Source organism: Rhinatrema bivittatum, chromosome 11, assembly GCF_901001135.1.
Source record: "Rhinatrema bivittatum chromosome 11, aRhiBiv1.1, whole genome shotgun sequence".
Lineage (NCBI taxonomy): Eukaryota > Metazoa > Chordata > Amphibia > Gymnophiona > Rhinatrematidae > Rhinatrema > Rhinatrema bivittatum.
This window is the reverse complement of record NC_042625.1, coordinates 66,540,061-66,563,512: the sequence shown is the minus strand read 5'-3', so window position 1 is coordinate 66,563,512 and position 23,452 is coordinate 66,540,061. Positions and strand designations below refer to the sequence as shown.

Here is a 23,452-nt window from a genome sequence, read left to right as displayed (position 1 = left end):
CTTTCAGGGTCGGTGTGTCTGGTATAATGCTTACCAGAAGTCTGAGGAGGAGCTTGAAGAAGAGGAAGATGAAGAAGAAGAGAAGGATGAGACAGGAGAACAGGAACCAGAGGTGGGGCCCCCTCTTCTAACACCTCTCTCCGAAGATGCAGGTAATGATCACCCTAATTTTCCAAACTGCATTTTCCTTATCTATCCATCCATCTCGCCGCCTTTCCTCCCTTTCAAGACTTCTCTCTTTAACAGTATTTTCTTATTGTCTCCCATTGCTGCTTTATTTCTGTTCTTCCTCTGTTTCTCCTTTCCTTTCATTCATTTTCTCATATTGTCCATTTCTTCCCCTCTGTTCTTGTTTAGTTTTCTTAGTATTATGGAGAGATGGGGCTGGAGGGAACATTAAGAGATAACCTAATCCATCTCCCTACCCCCAGGCAAGACACCTTGTGCCAATGTTGACATTGCTCAGTGTAATGGACCCTGATAGTATGGAATATTTGCCCTGTGGTCTGTATCACATAGAGAGACCAAGAAAATAACAATATTTACTATGTCTTATGTGAAATAATGAAAAGCTATATTTTTCTGTATAACATTTGTACAAAACAAGAATTTATGAGAATACCTGAGACAAATAAGAAAACAGAATATATACAGTATATCCGCAAAATAAGTAAGAGTAATTTCCCCAATTAATAGGGTATAATTATATACAAAGGTCTAGCAAAAGTTACCACCTTTCTGAAAAGTGCCTTCCAAAACTTTTCAGTTGTTAGTAACCAAGTGGTTCTCTTATGGAAGATTGGACTACACAGGGAATTCTGGGTCTCTGCCAAGCTGGTCATGCGATTCTGTAGCGCCTAGCAGGAATTCATAAATTCTGTTGTGTACTGGAGTTATATACCTTTTGGACTACACAAACTCAGAAGGGATTTCTTTGTTTAACTTTCCTGAAATATTGCCAAGTTACTGATGAGAAAAACTTCTTGCATATGTTCTCTGGACCATTCTAAAATGGTAAATGTTATATGTTTTGGTTATATTCTCTATTTCTCATAAATGTTTTGTGACTACTACCTAAAATATTCTTTAAACTTAACATAATTTATAATCAAAATAATAACTGCATTAGTATAAATGAAAGCAATCATATAATAATTCAGATAGAAATACTACTATTAAATCACTATAAAATAGCCTGTAAATACTAGGTACAATTTATATTGTGTCTGTAATCTAATTCTTAATAAAAAGGTTTACTAGAACTAATCTGGGTATATGCCAGGTGTTTTCAGCTTTAGCTTTCTGCAGACTTATGTAGGCTTGACTGATATAGCCAGTCAAGGTCAAGATTTAACTCCCAATATTTATTTATTTATTTAGTGGTTTTTATATACCGATAACCATTTACACATCGTATCTGTTTACAGGGAACATTGAGATTATAACATATAGAGTTACAAGGAACATTGTGAATATAAAGTAACGCATAAACAGATATAGCATATGAAATATTTTCAATAAACATTGTGATTATATAGTATTGGATTAAAAGAAACAAAGAGGTAATGAGGTCTAGCATAACTGAAATATAATGCAAACCATTTATATTTACATATATTTACATAGGACATTTTACATTTATATTTACATAGGACATTGGTAGCATGAAGGGAAAACCAATGTATATGTATTGCGCTAAGCTATAGTCATGTTAAGAGGAGAGGAGAAGGAGGAGAGAAAATTATAATGGGCGCGAGGAAGAAAGAAGGTAGAAAAGGGAGGAAGACTAAGGCTGCAAGGCATGTTTAACACATGTTTAGGGTGAGGGCAAGAGGGGCATATAGGAGGATGGGGGGGGGCAGGGAAGCAGAGAAAGAGAGGGAGGTAAGGTTATGGAGAGGCGAATATAAGTAGGAAGTCCAATAAGGGGGGGAGGGGGGGAGAGACTAACACGGCATGAAGGGTGCTTAATCGAAGGCTTGTTTGAAGAGCCATGTTTTTAGCTTCTCTTTAAACTTCTGTGTGGATGGTTCTATGCGGACTACTAACTAGCTAACTGCTATGCTAGCTAACTACTATGCTTGCTTAGGTAAATCCTGCAGTATTCAGGGATTTAAAATGGGAGGCTACAGCAACAAAATATCTCTGTATGCAGGTGATGCTCTTCTCTGTTTAACTAATCTATCTAGATCCATGCTCTCTGTAATGGAATTATTAGATTATTATGGTTCCTTAAGCTACGTAGTTAATTATTTAGAATCTGAACTCATGAGGGTGGGCTGTGCAAGGGGAAATACAAGGGGGTGGAATTGTTCCACAAAGCTCAAAATGAATTTAAATATCTAGCCATTTGAGATTTCCAGGAATTTCTCAAAATTATATGAAGATCATATTCAAAAGCATTTAGCTAGCTAACTCAGAAATTATAATTAATCAAAAAAGTGGAACAATGCGGTCCAATCACTGAGATATACTTTCCGACACGATCTTTTTCCTTTTTATGTTATTTGTGATTTTTTTTATTTTGTACAACACACACTGTGTTGGAACTTATTATATATCTTACAAAAAATAACTTTGTAATCTCTTTTCAAAAACATTTTTTTGGGGGTGAGTTGGAAGTTTCATATATTGATATAGGTGTATAATCATTAACTTCCAACCACCTCCGTAGTATTTTTTTAAATTTTTTTTTAAATAAGTTAAAGTCCCAAAAGAGTATTTTATATGACATTCATTAAGCGATGCATCTCTCTTGATTCCCCCCCCCCCCCGACCCTACACGCCACTGCCCACCCTCCACCAACTATTATATACTATTTATGTTAAATTACCTTACCCCCTTCCTCTCCTCAACTATTTAACCCCTCCTGTCACTTAAGTCATATCTGAATGCCTACCATGTTATTGGGAACATTGTTACCATGTTATAATGGTACCATGTTATAATGTAATATAGTTATAACTTACCCTGTTACTGTTCCCATGTTATAATGTAATTTAGTTTTAGTTTTAATCTACCATGTTATAATGTAAAATAGGGCGCCCCCGCCCTGTCTCTAAGTTTCCTGTAAACCGATGTGATATTTCGATCGAATGTCGGTATATAAAAATAAATAAATACATACATTTTAAATATTACCTTCTTGATTTAGTTATGACTTGAAAGATTTCAGCAAAAACAAGAAGGTAATATTTAAAATTTATTTCAAGAGAGATGCATCGCTTAATGAATGTTATATAAAATACTCTTTTGAGACTAACTTATTTTTTAAAAATTTTCAAAAAATACTCACGGAGGTGGATGGAAGTTAATGATAATACCCACAATGTGGTGCAGAGACACCTATATCAATATATGAAACTTTCAACTCACCCCCAAAAAAATGTTTTTGAAAAGAGATTATAAAGTTATTTTTTGTAAGATATTTAATAAGTTCCAACACAGTGGGGCGGATTTTAAACCCCCTGCTCGCGTAAATCCGGCCGGATTTACGCGAGCAGGGCCCTCCCGCGCCGGCGCGCCTATTTTGCATAGGCCGCCGGCGCGCGCAGAGCCCCGGGACTCGCGTAAGTCCCGGGGTTTTTGAAAAGGGGCGTGTCGGGGGCAGGGCCTAATGACGCGGCGTTTCGGGGGCAGGGGCATGGCGCCGGCCCGGGGGCGTGGTAGAGGCCTCCGGACCAGCCCCCGGGTTGGATGACGGCGCGCCAGCAGTCCGCTGGCGCGCGTAGATTTACGTCTGCTTCTAGCAGGCGTAAATCACAAAATAAATGTAAGGGGGGGTTTAGATAGGGCCGGGGGGGGGTGGGTTAGGGAGGGGAAGGGGACGGCAGGCAAAAAGAAAGTTCCCTCCGAGGCCGCTCCGATTTCGGAGCGGCCTCGGAGGGAACGGAGGCAGGCTGCGCGGCTCGGCGCACGCAGGCTGCCCAAAATCGGCAGCCTTGCACGCACCGATCCAGGATTTTATAAGATATGCGCGGCTATGCGCGTATCTTATAAAATCCAGCGTACTTTTGTTGGTGCCTGGTGCGCCAACAAAAGTACGCGATCGTGTATTGTTTAAAGATCTACCTCCCCGTGTGTTGTACAAAATAAAAATTTTTTTCACAAATAAAAAAAAAAGGAAGGAGATCGTGTCGGAAAGTATATCTCAGTGATTGGACACTGGCTAACTTAGGGGTGCTCCAGGGGCATCATTGGGAAGAGTTGAATTAGCCGGCTATGTTAACTGGCTAACTCCGGTCGAGTCAAAGAGCTGTCCTAAAGTTAGCCAGCTATATTCAGTAATGCAGTTCCACTATTGAATATATCTCCAAAGTTAGCCAGATAAGTTTATCTGGTTAACTTTGCTAGCCGGACTGTGTTTGAATATGGATCTCTATGAGATTAATTATCCCCCATTACTTTAAAAAATAAAAACAGATTTGGGAGGCTGGATCTCCCTTCCTCTATGTCAGGTTGGCAGAGTAAATATGTTAAAAATGTCTATACTTCCTTGGTTTATATACTCTTTTCTGCACCTTTCTTGTGATATATCAGTAACAGCCTTCCGGCTTCTCAAGGGGGTGACTAGTTTTCTGTGGAGAGGTAGATCTCAAAGATTGAAAAATATAGCATTGGTAAAGCACAGAGATGTGGGAGGATTGGGGCTCCCAGCATTTCAATGATATTATTGGGCATGTCGCCTGGTCGTTTATGTGCCTGGTTGGGTATGGATCCTTTGCAGCCTTGGTAATGTGGAAGGAGGGGGGGCGGGGTGCGGAAAAGGGTTGTAGCCTAGCATCTCTGGTGCATATGCCCTTTTCTAATATACTCAGGTCCATCCTTAGAGACCATCCAATTATAGCCCATTCCTTGAGGATATGGAAGTCGGTAAAATGTCATATTCCATCATTGGTTAAAGTTAGAACATATATGGCCTCATTAGTGCAAAACCCACAGCTATCTCAGTGTTTATACTTCCCACATATGGAGTAATGGGCTATGGCCAGTTTGAGGTGCCTTGGTCAACTCTCGGAAGACGGCAACCTTAAATCATTTACTGATCTGGTTGGAGGAGTTCCAGATTCCTATCTCCACCAGATACCTAGTGATTATGAGCAGCCACGTAACGATCTTATGAAAGCGCATGTATTGGACCTGGCCTTGGAGGAATGTGAGGGGTTGGAGGAGGTGCTGTGCAACAGGGAAAGGGCATGCCATCTGGTTTCTGTATTGTATGTACAGTATCTATTAGGGCTGAATTGACCGAACCAGAGACCTCTCCTAATCTTGTACATCATTGGAATCTAGATCTAAATAAAGATTTCAATAACAAAGATTGGAAATCTACATGGAAGAGGTCAAGACAAATTACAATATGTTGTAAAGGGAAAGAATTGAACAAATTACTGAACCATATGTACCGCACTCCCATTTTTTTTCTAAATTTAGTGCTTTTGGTAAAGATTGCAGGAAGGGGTATGGACAGAAATGAAAGACTGTATTTCTGGAATGTGTGGATAGTAGTTGGAGACAGATCCCTCCTTGTTTTCTTTGGGACAAGGAGGCCTGATAAATTCAGCATTCGGGGAAGCCAAAAACTGGTGGGTCATATGCTACATGACTTACTATTGCCCATATGTGGAAGCAATCTCCGACCATGGCCTATTGGGAGAATAAGGTAGCAGATATCGATATAATGAAAAAACTCACCTGTTTGTTACGGGAACAATAGGAGATCTACATAGAAGCGTGGGGACCCTTATTGGTCTTGGCCTGGAGAGGATGTCATTTCTTAATTATACTCAGGAATCAAGTTACTGTTTGTGGCTGTGAACCACTGTAGATGACATTATATTCTGTTTCTTGATGTATGTTTTCAGTCTTAATGAGACATGATGAAAAATACAAAGGTTATAATTTGTAACCTTCAGCTTGGGAAACCCCACTTGTGTGGCTGACTTTATCCTCCTTGTCTACATAGAAAGCTAAGTTGCTCACCTGTTGTACTCTGTAGACAGCAGGACATACAGTCCCTCCCATCTCCCATTTTAGAGTTGATGACTGGCTTGCTATAAGGACCAAGGAGATTCACATATTTCTGAGCTCTCAGAGAGCTTTTCTTCCCAGTGCCTTCGGATGATGTCACCCACTCATGTGGTTGATTTATCCTACTGTCTATGGAGAACATTTATTACAGGTGAGTAACTTAGCTTTCTCTCTTGTTTCCTCCTGCTCTATTTCTTTCTGCCTTCTCTGTCATTGTCCCCTCTCCTTTTTCCTAATGGTTTTTTTTTATGGTCTGTGTATATTTTGAACACTTCTAAATGTCATTTTTTTCTTTATAGAAATTAACCAAACCCCTCCTTGGACAGCCAGGCTTTCTTCTCACCTGATTCCTCAGTATGCACTTGCTATCCTGAGGTCCAATCTCTGGCCTGGTGCCTATGCCTTCACCTTTAACAAGTAAGCATTCAGTATCTATTAAGAAAGACATAACTAAACCTAGTCTCAGTGTTTTTAATATATCTGGGAGTCAGAAAGATGTGGCAGATAATAAGCTACTTATGGAAAAATGCATCCTAAATTGGAAAGAAACAAATCCAGTACAGGTCAGTGGTTTAAGAACTGACTAAGTTAAAGTGAGCATTCAATGGTGAGAGCTCTGTTCCATGAAAAAACTATAACCCCACAGCCTTCATGGCAGCTTTCCCTGCAGCTGAGCCAGGGAAGACCTGTTATGAGAAGTCTTCTCTGTAGTTCCAGAGTTCACTCTGCAACACACCTGCCACTTATACAGAGCAATCCCTGGAGACCAAGCGAATCAGAGTGCCCGCCACAGGTCCTGCCCTTTGGGGGGCCCTGTGCCTTGGCACGTTTTGGCAGAATGGTACAATGACTGTGGCAAAGTTCCTTTCCTGCTGTGCTGCATGCCTGCAGTGGCAGCAGCATCTTCCCTTTACCCTTCTCCATCACATGTTCCTGTCCCCTCTCCTTCCCTCCCTGCATCTGTCTTCTCTTCCTCTGCCAGCTTCACTTTGAAGCCGGAATGCGCAGGGCCCTGTAGTTCTGTGGAATCTGTCGGCACAGTGCATTCAGACTTAAGAATGAAGCTGACAGAGAAGGAAATAAGCAGATGCAGGTAAAACGTTTGCTTTCCACCTACTGGGAGGGGGAGGGAAAGTACCGTATTTTTCGCTCCATAAGACGCACTTTTTTTCCCCCAAAGGTGGGGGGAAAATGTATGTGCGTCTTATGGAGCGAATATAAAAAAAAAACCAAACAAAAATCTAACAAACACCCCCCCCCCCCCGACTCCCCCAAGACCTGCCAACTTAATTTCCTACAACCCCCCCCCCCCCCAAGACCTGACAAATTAATTTCCTGCAACCCCCCACCCTCCTGACCCCCCCAAGACCTGCCAAACGTCCCTGGTGGTCCAGGAGCGGTCCGGGAACGATCTCCTGGGCGTGAGCCGTCGGCTGCCAGTAACAAAATGGCGCCGACGGCCCTATGCCCTCACTATGTCACTGAGACCGACCGCTGCTATTGGTCGGTCTCAGTGACATAGTGAGGGCATAGGGCCGTCGGCGCCATTTTGTTTACTGGCAGCCGACGGCCCTATGCCCTCACTATGTCACTGAGACCGACCAATAGCAGCGATCGGTCTCAGTGACATAGTGAGGGCATAGGGCCGTCGGCTGCCAGTAAACAAAATGGCGCCAACGGCCCTATGCCCTCACTATGTCACTGAGACCGACCAATAGCAGCGATCGGTCTCAGTGACATAGTGAGGGCATAGGGCCGTCGGCTGCCAGTAAACAAAATGGCGCCAACGGCCCTATGCCCTCACTATGTCACTGAGACCGACCAATAGCAGCGGTCGGTCTCAGTGACTAAAAATGAAATTAGTGGGAATGGGAAAGGATCATGCCAAGGGGGGGAGGGAGGTGTAGGGGATGAGAAAAAGGAACAAGTCAGAGGGAGGGGCCCTGGGCTTGCTGATTTATCATGGGCTCCACACTCTGTAGGGTCAGCTCTGCAATTACAGGACATTACAAATGATGAGAATCCCCCACCAGCACCCAATTCCAAATCTTTGTATTCATAGATGTTTATTTAAAAATTAAGCAAAAGCAGACCAGTTACTCCCTCCAAAACATACTATCAGTCTGAAATCTTATTTTTTTTAGTTTAAATTTATTAATTAAAGCTTTGGCACATTACAGGAAAAAAAAAGAATGGTGGTATTTACATGCATAAAATAAACACATACATTCTAGCCTTATCATGAGTTGCTTAGTGCTAAATTAAACTTCTTAATAAAAGGGGCGTGACCAAAGGGGCCTGCCCCTTAGTGCGCCCCTTCGTGTCACCCCTGTGTCTTTTGGATCTCCCCGTGAACCCCATCTCCCCTCCACCACCGCAAGCAGCACCTCATACCACTCCACTCTACACCCTACCCACACCGCCACAGCACACCCACCTCACACTCTCAACGATGCATCCACTCCCCATCCCCATCATACAATACCTATATCGCAACCATAGAAAACCCCCCACCCCTTAAACCAAGATCCCTTATACCCATCATGACTTCCCCCTTCACACAACTCCTTGGACGCACACTATTCTCACTCACTCTCTTCAATGCCCAATCCCTAGTGAAAAAACTCCACATACTCAATGACTTCTTATTAGAATCAAAGCCAGACATCTGCTCAGACACAGAAACCTGGCTCAAACATATAGACATAGCGCTACTAAACCAACTACCATCACATCTCTACAACATTTACTCTCTACCCAGACCCAAAAAAAGAGGGGGCGGCCTTCTCCTCGCAGCCAAAAAAGAACTTAACTTCACCCCCCAAATGGTCAATTTACCCCCCAAATATGAGCTTGGATTCTTCAAATCCCCACTGCTACAGATATGCCTAGTATACAACCCCCCCCCCAGTGTACTAGAGCATGACACATCCCCCTCATTGAATTCTTTGCCGACAACATTGATCTCAACACACCCTCCATCATACTCAGTGACTTCAATCTACATGTCGACTCCTGCCCACCTTCCCTCTCATGCGAAGCTTTCCTCTTATCCCTTGACGCCATGGGAGATAAGCAAATCATGAACCTCCCAACCCATAAAGCAGGACCCACACTTGATCTCATTTTTACAAATTCCAACATAGCCACCACCGATACCCCCACCTGCACCTCAGTACCATGGTCAGACCACACCCTCAAAAACACCACCCTCTCTATAATGAAACCAACTCCCCCCCCACCCCCCACTCACTCTTTCCAATTTCGCAAACCCTGCTCCAGAGAAGACCTTATCGCATCATGGTCTGACATCTTAAACAAGATTAACCACACTAACCCAGAATCAGCTATCTCCTCTTGGAACGACACTACCAAAGACATTGCAGACAAAATCTGCCCACTAAAAACAATAAATGTAAACCCGTCCCATAGCAATAAAAAAGCATGGTTCACACCAGAACTAAAGAAACTCAAAAACAACCTGAGAATCAAGGAAAGAAAATGGAGAAAGCATCCATCCCCCTCTTTACTCGCATCATACAAAACATCCATGCATGAATACAGGATTACCATCCTAAAAACAAAATGTGATTTCCATGCACGCAAAATACACGACTATCAATATGACTCCAAGGCCCTATTCACTCTGATATCAAACCTAATTGAACCTTCCCCCACTCACAGCCCATCTTTAGATTCCAAAAGCAAATGTGACAACCTAGCATCCTTCTTCCATAACAAAGTCACCAAACTGACAGCAAATTTTTCCCCTGATACAGCCTTCACCATGACCCCTCCCCCTCCAATACCACTGCCAACCTTGAACACCTTGAAACCACATCGGCTTTAGAAATCGAATCCCTATTAAAGAAAATCAAACCCTCCACACACCCCCTAGACAACATCCCCACCAAAATGCTACAAACCATCCCCAAAACAATAGCCTCAACCCTCGCAGAGATTATCAACTGTTCCATCACACATGGTAAAGTCCCCTCCTCCCTCAAGCAAGCAATTGTGAAACCCATCCTAAAAAAAAACCTAACCACGACCCATCAGAACTATCGCCCAATCTCAAACTTACCACTATTAGCCAAAATCACTGAAAAAGTAGTTAACCTCCACCTCACCGAATACCTAGACACACTCAACATTCTATCCCCGTCTGTTTGGTTTCCATAAACACTCCTATTATCCCTCACAGACACCATTCTCAAAGGCATGGATAATGGTCAAGCCTTCCTCCTAGCGATGCTTGACATCTCCTCTGCCTTCGACACTGTCAGTCACAAGATCCTCCTAAACAACCTCACTAACATAGGCATATCTGGAACTGCCCATCATTGGTTCAAATCATAGCTTGAAAACAGACATTTCAAGGTCAAATTAAGTGACAGCAAAGCTGACCCCATTAAACTTACCCGAGGAGTACCCCAAGGCTCTGCCCTCTCTTCCACCCTCTTCAACATCTACCTGCTACCCCTCTGCTACCTTTTACCCAACTTCATATACGCGGACGATGTCCAAATTATTATCCCCATCACCGACTCACTAGACATCTCATTAAGAGTCTGGAACAACTGCATCAACTCGATCAACCACCTCTTATCTAACCTCAATTTGGCACTCAACACCAACAAAACTGAACTCATTATTTCCCACAATCCCACCACACATTACCCCACACTTACTAGCACATCAATCCTCCTAACCCCCATCACTCAACAAGTACGCAACCTGGGTGTTACCATTGACAACCATCTGAACCTTAAAGCATTCATAAAATCCACATTAAAGGAATGCGATTTTAAACTTCATGTGTTAAAGAAAATTAGGCCCCTCTTACACACCCATGATTTCCGCACCATTCTTCAAACCTTAATCTTCACCAAGATAGACTACTGTAATTCTCTCCTACTAGGCCTCCCCGCCTTCACCATCAAACCCCTCCAGTTACTACAGAATGCCACTGCCAGAATACTCACCAACACCCGTAGAAAAGACCACACCACACCCATCTTAAGAGACCTACACTGGCTCCCGATCTCATCTAGAATTCTTTACAAAACTCTCTCCCTTATACACGAAACCTTACACAACCAGAACATCACCTGGCTAAACAACTTTTTCTATTTCAACACCTCCAATAGGCCAACCAAATCTGCCTATAAAGGAACCCTTCACATTCCCTCTCCTAAAACTACACAATGAACCTCCACTAGGGAGAGAGCACTCTCAATAGCAGGACCCATCAACTGGAACTCTATGCCTCTGGACCTATGCATTGAACCCTGCTCACACAAATTAAAAAAAAAATTGAAACTTGTCTTTTCAAGCTAGCCTACCCATAATACCTACCATTACCCCCAGCCATCTACGCTCTACTTATAATGTTATTTACTGCCCTCTGAACATACCTTGTCACCAAGTCTTATTTCCGTTACATATATTTTACCCCAACAGCCATCTACTCGCTTGTTTTAATGATATATACCACACTCTAAGCATGCTTGTTACCAAATTTTTAACCAAACAATGTATATATATCCAATATATATATATATATATGCCTATATCCACAGTTGTATTCACTCGACATATAATGTAATGCACCTTTCTCTAGTTTCTTTGATATTTACCGCACTCTAAGCATGCATTGTAACCAAATTTTTAACCAAACCTTGTATATAGTACCCAATATATACATGCTTATATCAACAGTTATGCTCACTCTGCATATAATGTTATGCACCTTTCTCTGTTTGCCATGTAACTATATTGTTCTATATATTTTCTCTATCGTTATTATACGTTCTGTGTAAACCGATACGATATGCATATGGTTATCGGTATATAAAAACACTTAAATAAATAAAAGCAATAAACGATTGTAATAAGAACATAAGAACATGCCATACTGGATCAGACCAAGGGTCCATCAAGCCCAGCAACCTGTTTCCAACAGTGGCCAATCCAGGCCATAAGAACCTGGCAAGTACCCAAAAACTAAGTCTATTCCATGTTTCTGTTGCTAGTAATAGCAGTGGCTATTTTCTAAGTCATCTTAATTAATAGCAGGTAATAGACTTCTCCTCCAAGAACTTATCCAATCCTTTTTTAAACACAGCTATACTAACTGCACTAACCACATCCTCTGGCAACAAATTCCAAAGTTTATTTGTGTGTTGAGTAAGAAAGAACTTTCTCCGATTAGTTTTAAATGTGCCACATGCAAACCAAAACCATGCCATTTTTATTTTATATTTATTTTCCAAAATAAATCAAACTTCCTTATCGTCCTCCAGATCAGACCAGTCAATTTGGTTTTTCTTCCCTACCAGCAGGTAGAGAAAGAGAAGAAAAGCTTTAGAGTACTTCTGGTACTTAATAGTGTGCCACCTACAGTTGCTCCATATTCTCTCTCTCCAGCAGATGGTAGAGGTGCAAAACCTGCAGTCGGACTTTGGAGATGTAAATTTATTCCCAGGGATACTAGGTCCATAAGGAGAGAGGTGAATCCAAGTAGGTTTCTTTCATTTCCAAGCAGCGCTGGGAGCATGGCAGCCCCCACTGACCACAGAAAAGCCTGCCTTGGGTTTGAAGAGCTCAGTTCATGGTGGTAACCCTTCAGTCTAGATCATGCATATGTAGGTGGTAGGTAGGAAGGGCTGTCTTGATACCGCAGCCCAAAAAAAAAAAAAAAAAATAAAAATATATATATATATATATATTTGATGCTTATAACAATCTGCAGCACCGGAGCTCCAGTAAAGGTTCTGCAAGGATTTCTTGCATAGTGGGAATGGTGTCCATTTTCTGTCCTAGTCCCATGGTTCTGGGGAACTCAGGAGTGGAAAGGGCTAATCTCCCCCTGTTGCAGGGAGTTTCTGGTTTACAGTGTGTGGGCTGGAAGGCCCTAGCTGCAAGAGTTTGGACTAGTGCAGGAATTGGTAGCACAAAGCCTTAAGTAAAGTAAAAAAAAGTGCTGCTTCCAGCAGGTCTTCCCAGATGACTGATCTTTTCTGGGAAGTCCTTTGATTGTCCCCGTACCTGGAAAAGGAGGCTTTCTGATTCGCATTTGGAGGCTCCGCCTCGAGACGGTGTTGAGGATAGAGAATATCTGGAAGGGAATATATAATCCCTTGGCTCGAGGGATGTGCCAAAGCTGGGCCATCTTTATCAGAGAGAAGGGTGCTCTCTATGATTACTCAAGTGCTTGTGGGGCCAGGGGTTAAGAAGCTGGCTCAAAAAGGAGAAGGCCTCATTGTTTTAGGGATTTCCTTAGCATCTCCCCATTTTCATTATACAGTCAAAGATTTGGTAGTCTTTCATAAAGTTTGCCTAGAGAAAGCTGATGCCATCACCAAGTTGGAATACCTGCGGGCACATTTTGAGACTGGGCTCGGTAAGCTGTTCCTTGCTTCTGACAGGATGCTGAAACTACAGGGGCAAATTCATCCTTTGTTGTGTCTGAGGATTCCCAGGGTCTGGGATTGTCAGGTCCTCAGCTCCATGGTCTCTACACTGGACTTGGTTTCTTTGGTATTTGTACATTTGAGGACCCTTCTGATTCTGTGGAGTCCCCAGTCGAGAGAGTTCAAGGTTAGGTTACCCTTATTGGGGATGCCAGATTGTCTGCCCCGGTGGCTCTTACACGTCAGTTTGTCCAGAGGCACAGAGTGGGATGTTCCAAATAGGATCATGGTACTCATGGATGCCAGTCTGAGGAGTTGGGAAGCCATTTGTCCAAGTCAGGCTGTGTAAGGCCTGTGATCGTCAACAGAAGTCTCATGGTCCATCTATTGTTTGGAAACTAGAGCGATCAGGAATGTTTTGGTGTTCCTTTTTTCACTAAACCACAGCAAAGCAAGGAGAGTTTTGTTGGTGGCACACATCCACAGACAAGGAGGAACCAAGAGACCGGCAGTTTTCTTGGAGGTGGTGATGATCCGTTGAGCAAATTGATATTTGCAGTTCTTGTCAGCATCTCATGTGACCAGAATGGAGAAGGTGCAAGTAGATTTTCTCAGCAGGCACATTCTGGAACCTGGATAGTGGGAATTGATGCACGAGGCAGGGTCATTAATGAAGACAACTTGAAGAGTTCCCAGTGGGATTTGATGGTAACAAGACTGAATACCAAGACCCTGTGGGTCTTCAGTCAAAGACAGGAGGCAGATTCAGAAGACCTCAATGCGCTTTTCCAGCCATGGCCTCAAGAGTTTCTATTGTACATTTTTCCTCCTTGGCCTTTGCTAGGAAGGCAGTCAGGAGCATAGAAAATCAACAAGGCAGGATGATCCTGGTGGCTTCAGAGTGGCCCAGTTGGCTGTGGTTTGCGGACCTGATGAATATCATGTTGGAGGGGCCCTTAAAGCTCAGTCATATTCTCGGTTGGCTGTGTCTAGGTCCAATTACTTTGGAGCAGGTATATTGCTTTGTCTCGCGGTCTGGATTTTAAGAGAAGGTTGAGATTTAAGGATTATTCAGAAAAGGTCATTACAACCTTGCTTCAAAGTAGGAAACCCTTGACTTCCCTTTCATACATGCCAGTTTGGAAGGTGTTTGAGTCCTGGTAGGAAGAGGTAGAACTCATCCCACCTCAGTTCCTCAGATCCTTTTATTTTCTCAGAAAAAATTACAAAAGGTTCCAGCTTTCAACTCCCTTAAGGTGCAAGTGGTGACTTTAGCCTTTTTTGGAGGAAAGATACATGGGATTTCATTGGTATTTTATCCAGTTATAGTGAGATGGGCATACAGCGTACCATCACCTGCTTTGATGGCTGATTCCACCATGGAATCTAAATTTGGCTTTAAGGGTCTTGTGCAACTCTCCTTTTGAATCTTTAAAGAGGGTGTCATTAAAAGACCTTATCTGAAAACGGTATTTTTGGTGGCTAATTGCTTGGCGAGGCATATTTTGGAGTTACAGGCCTTGTCATGTAGAGGGATCCCTTTCTTCAATTTCTGAGGATGGGGTTTCCATTAGAATGGTACCATCACTTTTACCGATGATGATTTCTTCATTCTTTTTGAGCCAATCCATGGAATGGATGGTTTTTAGGAAGTTGAATTCTTCTTTTCCCCATGTTCAGGAGCTTCATGTTTTGATTATGCGCATGGCTCTCTTGAGATCACAGATGGCTTTAACAAGTTAGGTCATCTGTTTGTGTTATTTAGTGGTCGTACCATGAGGGAGAAGGCTTCAAAAGAAAGATTAAAGAGGCATTAGCCTCGGTCTATATTAGCAAGAAACTACAGGTTCTGGTAGGCCTTCGGGTTCATTCCACTGGGGCACAAGCTGCATCTTGGTCTGAATGTCAGTTGGTGTTACCGCAGAAGATCTACAAGGCAGCAACTTGGTCTTCTTTACATTCTTTTACCAAGCACTATAAGCCGGATATTCGGGTCCGGATTCAGCAGTGTTTGGGGAGAGTGTGTAGCAAGCAGGTCTTTTGGGCTCACACCCAGTTTAGGGAAGCGTAGGTGCATCCCAATTGTTTGGACTGATCTGGGAGCTTCACCTTTACCAGCCTACATTCCCCTCGGGTTGAGCCTTTGAGTGCTGGGGCTGTCAGGTCTTAGGTGGGGGCCTCTGCTGATGGTAAGGAGATCCGTAGATTACAAGGCTGGAGAGAATGTAGTGCAGGCGACTCTGGAAACAGGCTGGGGTCAGTGGCAGGTGGAGTTCAGGAATGTCCAGGAAGTGATAGGCAGTGTTCAGAAATGTCCAGGAGGCAGGCAGTAGTCAGTTGCAGGTGACATTCAGGAATGTCCAAGAGGCAGGCAGTGGTCAGTGACAGAAGGCATTCAGAAATGTCAAGGAGGCAGGCTGAGGTCAATACCGGGGCTTTGTCCCAAGAGAAAGGTGGGATGGATAGGCAAGGAGCAGGATAGGTAGGCAGACAAGGAGATGAAGAATTGAAGAAGATGATGCTGGAACTGAAGACAAGGACCACAGGACCTGAAGACAGGAATGCTGAAGCAACTCACACTACTAAACAGTAGGAAGACTTATTGCTGAGGTGAGGACTGTAGGGAAGTGAGGGACTTTTATAGGACAGAGCCTTTGAAGCCATTAGTGGGCACCGTGGGGTATTTCCCACTGCGGGCCTTTTAAATATGGTGACGGGCACACGTGCATCTAGGGGAGGCCAAGGAGAGTGTTGGCGGCATTCTGTTGCGAGCCACATTGGGAGCATCTGGCCTGACGGAATGCAGCAGCCTGCTGCATGGCTGCACGGGGGATCCTTGGCGGTGTCGGAAGCCATGGAGGTGACTCAAGGCCATAGGTAAATGGAGTGGTTCATAGGGGGCCCATGGACCACCAAATGCAACAATTGGATATTCAATCCCAAAAATCTCCCTCCTTTGGAGTGGGCATTCTGACAGCAGGCATATCCCATAGTAAGGCTGGCTTGGGCACATCCCACTCATCTGGACTGGTGTGGTGGGGCAGTAAGGAAGGAAACATTTGGTTCTTACCTGCTAATTTTCTTTGAGTCCTACCAGACCAGTCCAGGATTCCACCCAATTCTAGATAGCCTGGAGCATGTCCTACTGTGTGTATATATCTTAGAGATTTAGGAGTCACCATCGATAACCATTTGAACCTAAAAAAATCAATCAACAATATTACGAAGGATTGTTTCTTCAAGCTCCAAGTTTTGAAAAGACTCAAACCCCTCCTCCATCTCCAGGACTTCAGAACTGCCCTTCAGTCAACAATATTCTCCAAAACTGACTATTGTAACACTCTCCTCTTAGGACTCCCGATCTCTGCCACTAGACCACTACAGATGCTCCAGAACTCAGCAGCCAGGATATTAACCAACACCAACCGGAGAACTCATATCACTCCTATACTCAGAAACCTACACTGGCTTCCTATTAAATACAGAATTCTGCACAAAGCACTCACCATTATCCACAAATCCATACACAACCAACTACCTCTAGACCTTCAGATCCCACTCAAACCATACACATCTGCAAGACCCATCAGAGCGGCACACAAAGGAACCGTTCAAGTCTCCCCAACTAAATCCTCCCGTCTAACCTCCACGAAAGAACGGGCATTCTCCACAGCTGGCCCCATCATCTGGAACAACTTGCCGACTGATCTAAGACTGGAACCCTGCCTGATTACCTTCCAAAAAAAACTCAAGACTTGGCTTTTCATCCAAGCCTTCCCTTAAGCCTAACATTGCAACAGTTCTTTCATTTAGCCCAATAGACTAAATGACCGACCCAGCCACTGTACATTCATATGTTCTCATTCTCCAGTTTTCTCTGTCCTTTATTTCCTGGCTAGTCTAGCCCCCAAGTTCATTCTCCCTGTTATTTGTACCTGCGCTTCGGCCTTCCCGTTATATGGTTATGTTCAGTTAATCCCTATGTTTGATGTAAACCGGCCTGAAATGAAGCTTGTCATGAAGTTTTGTATAGAAAAATGTTAAATAAATAAATATTTGCTTGCAGAGCTGAATTGGTTAGGAAAGTTTTTAATGTATATTTTGGGATCTGGGCTCTGTCTGATACTCCCTGCTCATAAGGGTGAAATTTAGATTTTAATGTGTAGATGTGCTTTGATATAAAAATACTGAGGAGCGGCAGGTGGCACACTTCCCTATAAAGGATGACATCACCAAATAATTTTTTTCTCTGCTTTCATCTGTTGTTAAGGGATCAATACCCATTCATCTGGTCTGGTCTGGTCGGACTCAAGGAAAGAATATTTATTTATTTATTTATTAGCTTTTATATATCGACATTCGTGGGTACATCATGCCGGTTTACAACATAACTGAAGGAGGAAATTAAAAAAAACAGGGTGGGGGGAGAGGGAGCAGATAGGAAGAGAGAAGGGGTGAGAGAAGAGAGGGAAAAACAGGAAGAGGAATAGTAGCCTGTAAGAACAAAAATGTTGCCTTCCAGCTCATGATGTCATGTGAATAATGGCCATTGTGAAAATGTCCTATGTTAAAAGATAGAAAACAGAGAATAGGTATAAATGGTAAATATTCCCAACGGAAAAAGGTAAATAGTGGAGTGCCCCAGGGATCTGTTCTGGGACTGATGCTTTTGAATATATTTATAAATGACCTGGAAATGGGAACAGCAAGTGAGGTGATCCAATTTGCCGATGACACAAAATTACTCAAAGTTGTCAAATCACAAGAGGATTGTGAGAAATTGCAAGAGGACATTGCAAAATTGGGAGACTGTGCATGCAAATAGCAAATGAAATTTAATGTAGACAAGTGCAAAGTGATGTACTTAGGGAAGAGTAACCCAAATTATAGCTACAAAATGCAAGGTTCCACATTAGGAGTCACCACTCAGGAAAAGGATCTAGGTGTCATCATTGAACATACGTTGAAATCTTCTGCTCAGTGTGCAGCAGCAGCCAAGAAAGCAAATAGAATGCTAAGGATTATTAGGAAAGAAATAGAGAATAAAGCAGAGAATACTATAATGCTTCTATCACTCCATCTTGAATATTGTGTGCAGTTCTGGTCACCACATCTCAAGAAAGATATAGCAGAATTAGAAAAGGTATGGAGAAGGGCGACCAAGATGATAAAGGGGAGGGAACAATTCCCCTATGCAGAAAGGCTAAAGAGGTTAGAACTCTTCTGTTTGGAGAAGAGATGGCTGAGGGGAGATATGATAGAGATCTAAAAATAATGAGTGGAATGGAATGAGTAAATGTTAATCAGTTGTTTACTCTTTTGAAAAGTACAAAGACCAGGGGACACACAATAAAGTTAATGGGTAATACATTTAAAACTAATAAGAGAAAACATTTTTTTACTCAATGCATAATTAAGCTCTGGAATTCATTGCCAGAGGATTTGGTGAAAGCTATTAGTATAGCTGCGTTTAAAAAATGTTTTGGGGGGACTGAGAACGAAGAGATTACCTGTTTCCTCGGTTGGAAATCTCAGAGTAAGACGCCAGTCAGTGCCCTGACGCAAGTACCATCCTCCCACCTGCCGTATGTGATTGGACGCCGAGCCGGAAGGGGCCCTATAAGATCGGGCTGTTGGCGGCGCGCACGCTAGTAAGGCTTTGCCTGGCCTCGTCTGGACTCCTTTGGATTTCCAAGTTTCATTTAGAAGTCTCTTTGTTATCGTATCTCATTCTCCATTGGGGGACAAAGTCACACGAACATCTCAAGCTAAGTATTTATTTTCCTTGACTATATGTTAAAGTTATAGCATGCCTCACTCGGCCCGGAAACGTAGGGCAAAGGAGAGGCTTGCTATTGAATCCGACTTAGCGAGTCCGGTGTTGGGCCCTATGGATGCCCACGTCAGAAGGGGAGCCTTAATGCCGGGTGATATTTCACTTGAGGGTTTGCAGGAAGGCACAGTAAACCTTCGTGAACTGGAGATCTCATTATCCCCGAACTATAGAGCCCCCCCTGTGAATCCAGCAAATTTAAGAACTGGTCCAAATAAAGAATTGTCTGAGCCGCTTGGGAACAGTGGTGAATTGGAAGGCGATTCAGGAACAGCTGTGGACCCGAGAGCTGTACAAACTAGTTTTACTAGTGCCACAGGGGGGAAAGTCGATGAGGAACTGTTATCGTCCCAAGGACTTGGTGTAGATAAAGAAAAATTTATATTATTGCCAATTGTGCGACCGCCAAATTTCCCCTTAGAAATTATTTGGGAAACACTGGTAACGTTAAATAAGAATGTATCAATGCAATTATCACCAATAGTTAAAACTATAGAAAAAATAGAGTTGAAAGTCAATAAGATAACTACTGATGATAAATTAAGGGACCATTCTATTGAAAATCATTCTGAGGAAATAAAAAAGTTGAGAAATTTAAATGAATCTGTTATAAAAGAAAATCAATATCTTACTAGAAAGATGGAAAATACTGAAAATCAGTTGAGAAGTAAAAATTTGAGATTAGTAAATTTTCCCAAAATATCAAATTTTTCAGCTAAAGAAATGTGGAATAGGTTTGCATTGGAATTTCTTAAAATTCCCCAACAAGCTCTCCCCCCTTTAACTCAAGTATATTATATTGCTTCTTGGAAAGCTTCTTTGGATAAAGACTAAGCTTATCAATCAATTTTGCCGCTAAATGTAACAAATATTAGAATCTACCAGTTTAGAAATGGCACAACCTTCTACATTGTTAATCTCTTTCTTGTTAACAACAGATAAAGAATGGGTACAGAAATTATTCTTTAGAAATATAAAAGAAAAATTTTGCCAAATGGAGGTAAGGATGTTCCCAGATGTTACTAAAGAGACCTAAAAAAGAAGAAAAGAGTTTATTAATTTAAGATCATCAGTATTAGCAATGGGAGCCTTGTATAAATTAAAGTATCCATGTAAGTGTTGCATTGAATATCAAAAGATCAAATACTGTTTTTTTCAACCGTCACAATTGAAAATCTTTATATCTGAGAAAACTAAACCAGTCAAGGGAGATACCAATACTCAGTAAGACAATATGCTCTATGACTTATAGATGGAAGGCTAACCTAGATTGTTCGTTAATAATTTCAAAGTCTTTTTTGACATATTATGCCTTGTATATTTCTTATTCTTTGATCCCCCAATATAGTGGACTTAGAACAATATGGAGAAAGAAATTATGATATTGATACTTGTAAAGTTTCTTTTCTTCTTTTTTTTTTCTTTTTCTTTTTGATTTCTTGTAAACTCCATATATCTGTACAAGTTTTACTCTGCTTGTTGTTTGTAAAAATTTTTGAGAAATAAATAATAATTAAAAAAAAAAAAATGTTTTGGACAAGTTCCTGGAGGAAAGATCCATTAACAATTATTAAGGGAGAGTTGCAGAAATCCACTGCTTATTCTTGGAATCTATCTACCCCTTGGGATCCTGCCTATTGCTTGTGACCTGGCTTGGCTACTGTTGGAAAAAGGATACTGGGCTTGATGGACCCTTGGTCTGACCCAGTATGGCAAGCCTTATTATGTTCTTATCATGCATGGCCTCTTTCTTTATTCCTTCCTATCTACCTTTCATCAGAGAGTCACCATGTCTGATCTGCCTTATTATTCCTTCCCTTTTGACTCTCATTGAGAAGCTAGCTATGTTGCATAGACTACTACTTTCCATTTTCCCCTATATCCCTTCTTTTATAGATTATGTAATGCAGAAGATCAAACTTTCACAAGGGCTACTTACAGCATGCGCTTTGAACAGTTACTCTATGCCTCTCCAAAAATAAACCTTGGCTCTTCCTCTAGTCTAGCAGCAGTTCCAGCCAGCCTGAAGCATGTGGACCATAGCCAGAAATGACACCCAGATCTCCTAGTTACAAGTACAGAATGCTAACCACTGGATCTTCAGGCTGGCCTAGCCATTCCGAATTTAACATTCATATTTATTAGAGGAGTGAATTGTGGGGGCAGCAGACAGCAGGAGATGAGAAAGGACAGCTGAATAAGCCATTAATCTTTATGTATTTTTCTTAGGAAATTTGAGAACGTCTATATTGGTTGGGGGTTGAAGTACAACCCAGAAAACTACAGCCCGACGCCACAACCAGCAGTGATGATGGAGTATCGTAGTGGCCCAGAAATCATGGAGATGAGCGACCCAACAGTAGAAGAAGAGCAGGCACTGAAGGCTGCCCAGGAAGAAGCACTGGAGGAAGAGGAGGAAGAGGAGGAAGAAGAGGATGAAGATGATGAAGACGATGATTAAGTCAAATCTTTTAGAAATAAATGTAGATTCACAGATTACCCCATAAGAACTTGATGTTTTCCCATGTTATTAATTACATAAATATATTTTTCAATAAATTATTTAAATTTAAGAACATTAATTATTTTATTCTCCTAATGTGTTTGTATTCAATGAAAAATACCATTGCAGTAATGTGATCACTAGGCTGTACAGAATCTGATTGTATACTCGGACTGACAAATCACTTTTTCCTGCAGATAAGCAGGCTGAATTAGCCGTGCTGTCTGGGATGTCCCTCTGGGATGGCTAGGCAGAGCTTGACAAGATGACAGAGCTTTGCTCTATGTGTGGCTGTGCATCCTTTCCCACGCGGTCCCATTTTCTCCTCAGTCTGTTGTTTCCGTGCTGCAAGCTGCACGCGGAGCTTTTCTCTCTCTCCTCAGAGAGCACCATTGCTGAACAAATTGATAAAGAAGAAGAAAAACATGCTGCCGAGACTGCCTGGCTTTAAATTCTGCCAGTGTGGCAAGATAATGTCTGCTACTGACAGGCACAACTATTGTTATTTGTGCCTCAGCCCGGACCACGATCAGGCGGCATGTCGGGACTGCAGCTGCATGTCCCCCCGGGCCCAGTGACAACGCGCTACCAATATCGCCCGACTACGAGAAGGTAACTCGGGTCTTATGCCCCCAGTTCGGAGCACTTGTTGGCCCACTCCTCTCTGGGGCCCCGTCTGGATCGCCTCATGAAATCCAAAAGGGTCTCCTCTGTGGGACCACCAGATAAATAGTTGGGCCAGCCCCCCACCCCTCAACACCCCCAGACCATCCAAGCACGGAAAGCATCAGGGACGCACCGAGGCGCTCTGCGTCGTCTAGAGCCAAAGCCAAGATGCAGCCATCTGATGCGTTGCGCGAGGCCAACGCGCCACTCACCACGAAGCACCATGTGCGTGAAGTGCTGTCAACACATGCGTTGAAATCGAAGCACAAGGAGGATTCGTCACTCTGCGCACCATCGCCGAAAAACATTGGGATCGACTTGGGATGGCCCATTGGCATGAACGCCAACACAGGCCCACACTGCGTTGTGCAGCTTGATGTAGAAAACACCTACAGATGAGCAGGATCCAAAGTCCTCCCAGAATCTAGCCATGGTTGGGGAGCCACATGGGGCAATCATCCCTGACTTAGATGATTTCATTTTCTCAGACAATGAGCCGGCATCTGACTATGGATCCACGGGTTCCTCTTGCTCCTCGGACTGCATTTACTCTGTTTTGTCGTCAGTCTCCAGGCAAAAGGGTTTGGCAGGACATTTGCAGGAGCCCCTCTGAAAGTGACACGAGGTCTGCCTCAACAGAACAGGTAAAGATCCGGCCCGAGGCTTTGACTCTGAAATCATACTGGCAGCACTATCGCCAAGAAATCCCTCAGCAGGGGACTCATCACCTTGTCCTGGGTGAGAGACCTTGGCTTCTCAGGCGATGTCACAAATCTCTAAGATCCTGACCCAATTCCTGTCCCCCCATGGAGGATCAGGGGAGCAGCAAGTTCTACCCTATGCCATGTGAGTACTCCCCCCAGGGCAGACCACCTTCGCCTCCGCAAGAAGACATCAGTCCCAACCCCCGATCTAGCAGCCCAGCTCTGGGACACTCCCTCTCACCCCCTACATCACCGGGTTCCTCAACAGGGTACCCATGTGACCCACCAGAGGAGCAACCT

At 42.9% G+C, this 23,452-nt stretch overlaps 1 protein-coding gene across 1 annotated transcript in view; it reads left to right on the top strand.

The window, feature by feature from the left end:
* The window catches only part of RSPH6A (radial spoke head 6 homolog A), a 39,187-nt gene extending 17,336 nt beyond the window's left edge, over positions 1-21,851 (top strand). Inside the window, exons 4-6 of the mRNA XM_029571582.1 lie at positions 8-152; positions 6,331-6,448; positions 21,509-21,851. Coding sequence (XP_029427442.1) covers positions 8-152; positions 6,331-6,448; positions 21,509-21,740 — 495 coding nt within the window. The 3' untranslated portion in view covers positions 21,741-21,851. The remainder of the gene's footprint in view (positions 1-7; positions 153-6,330; positions 6,449-21,508) is intronic.
* Positions 21,852-23,452: the final 1,601 nt, after the last annotated feature.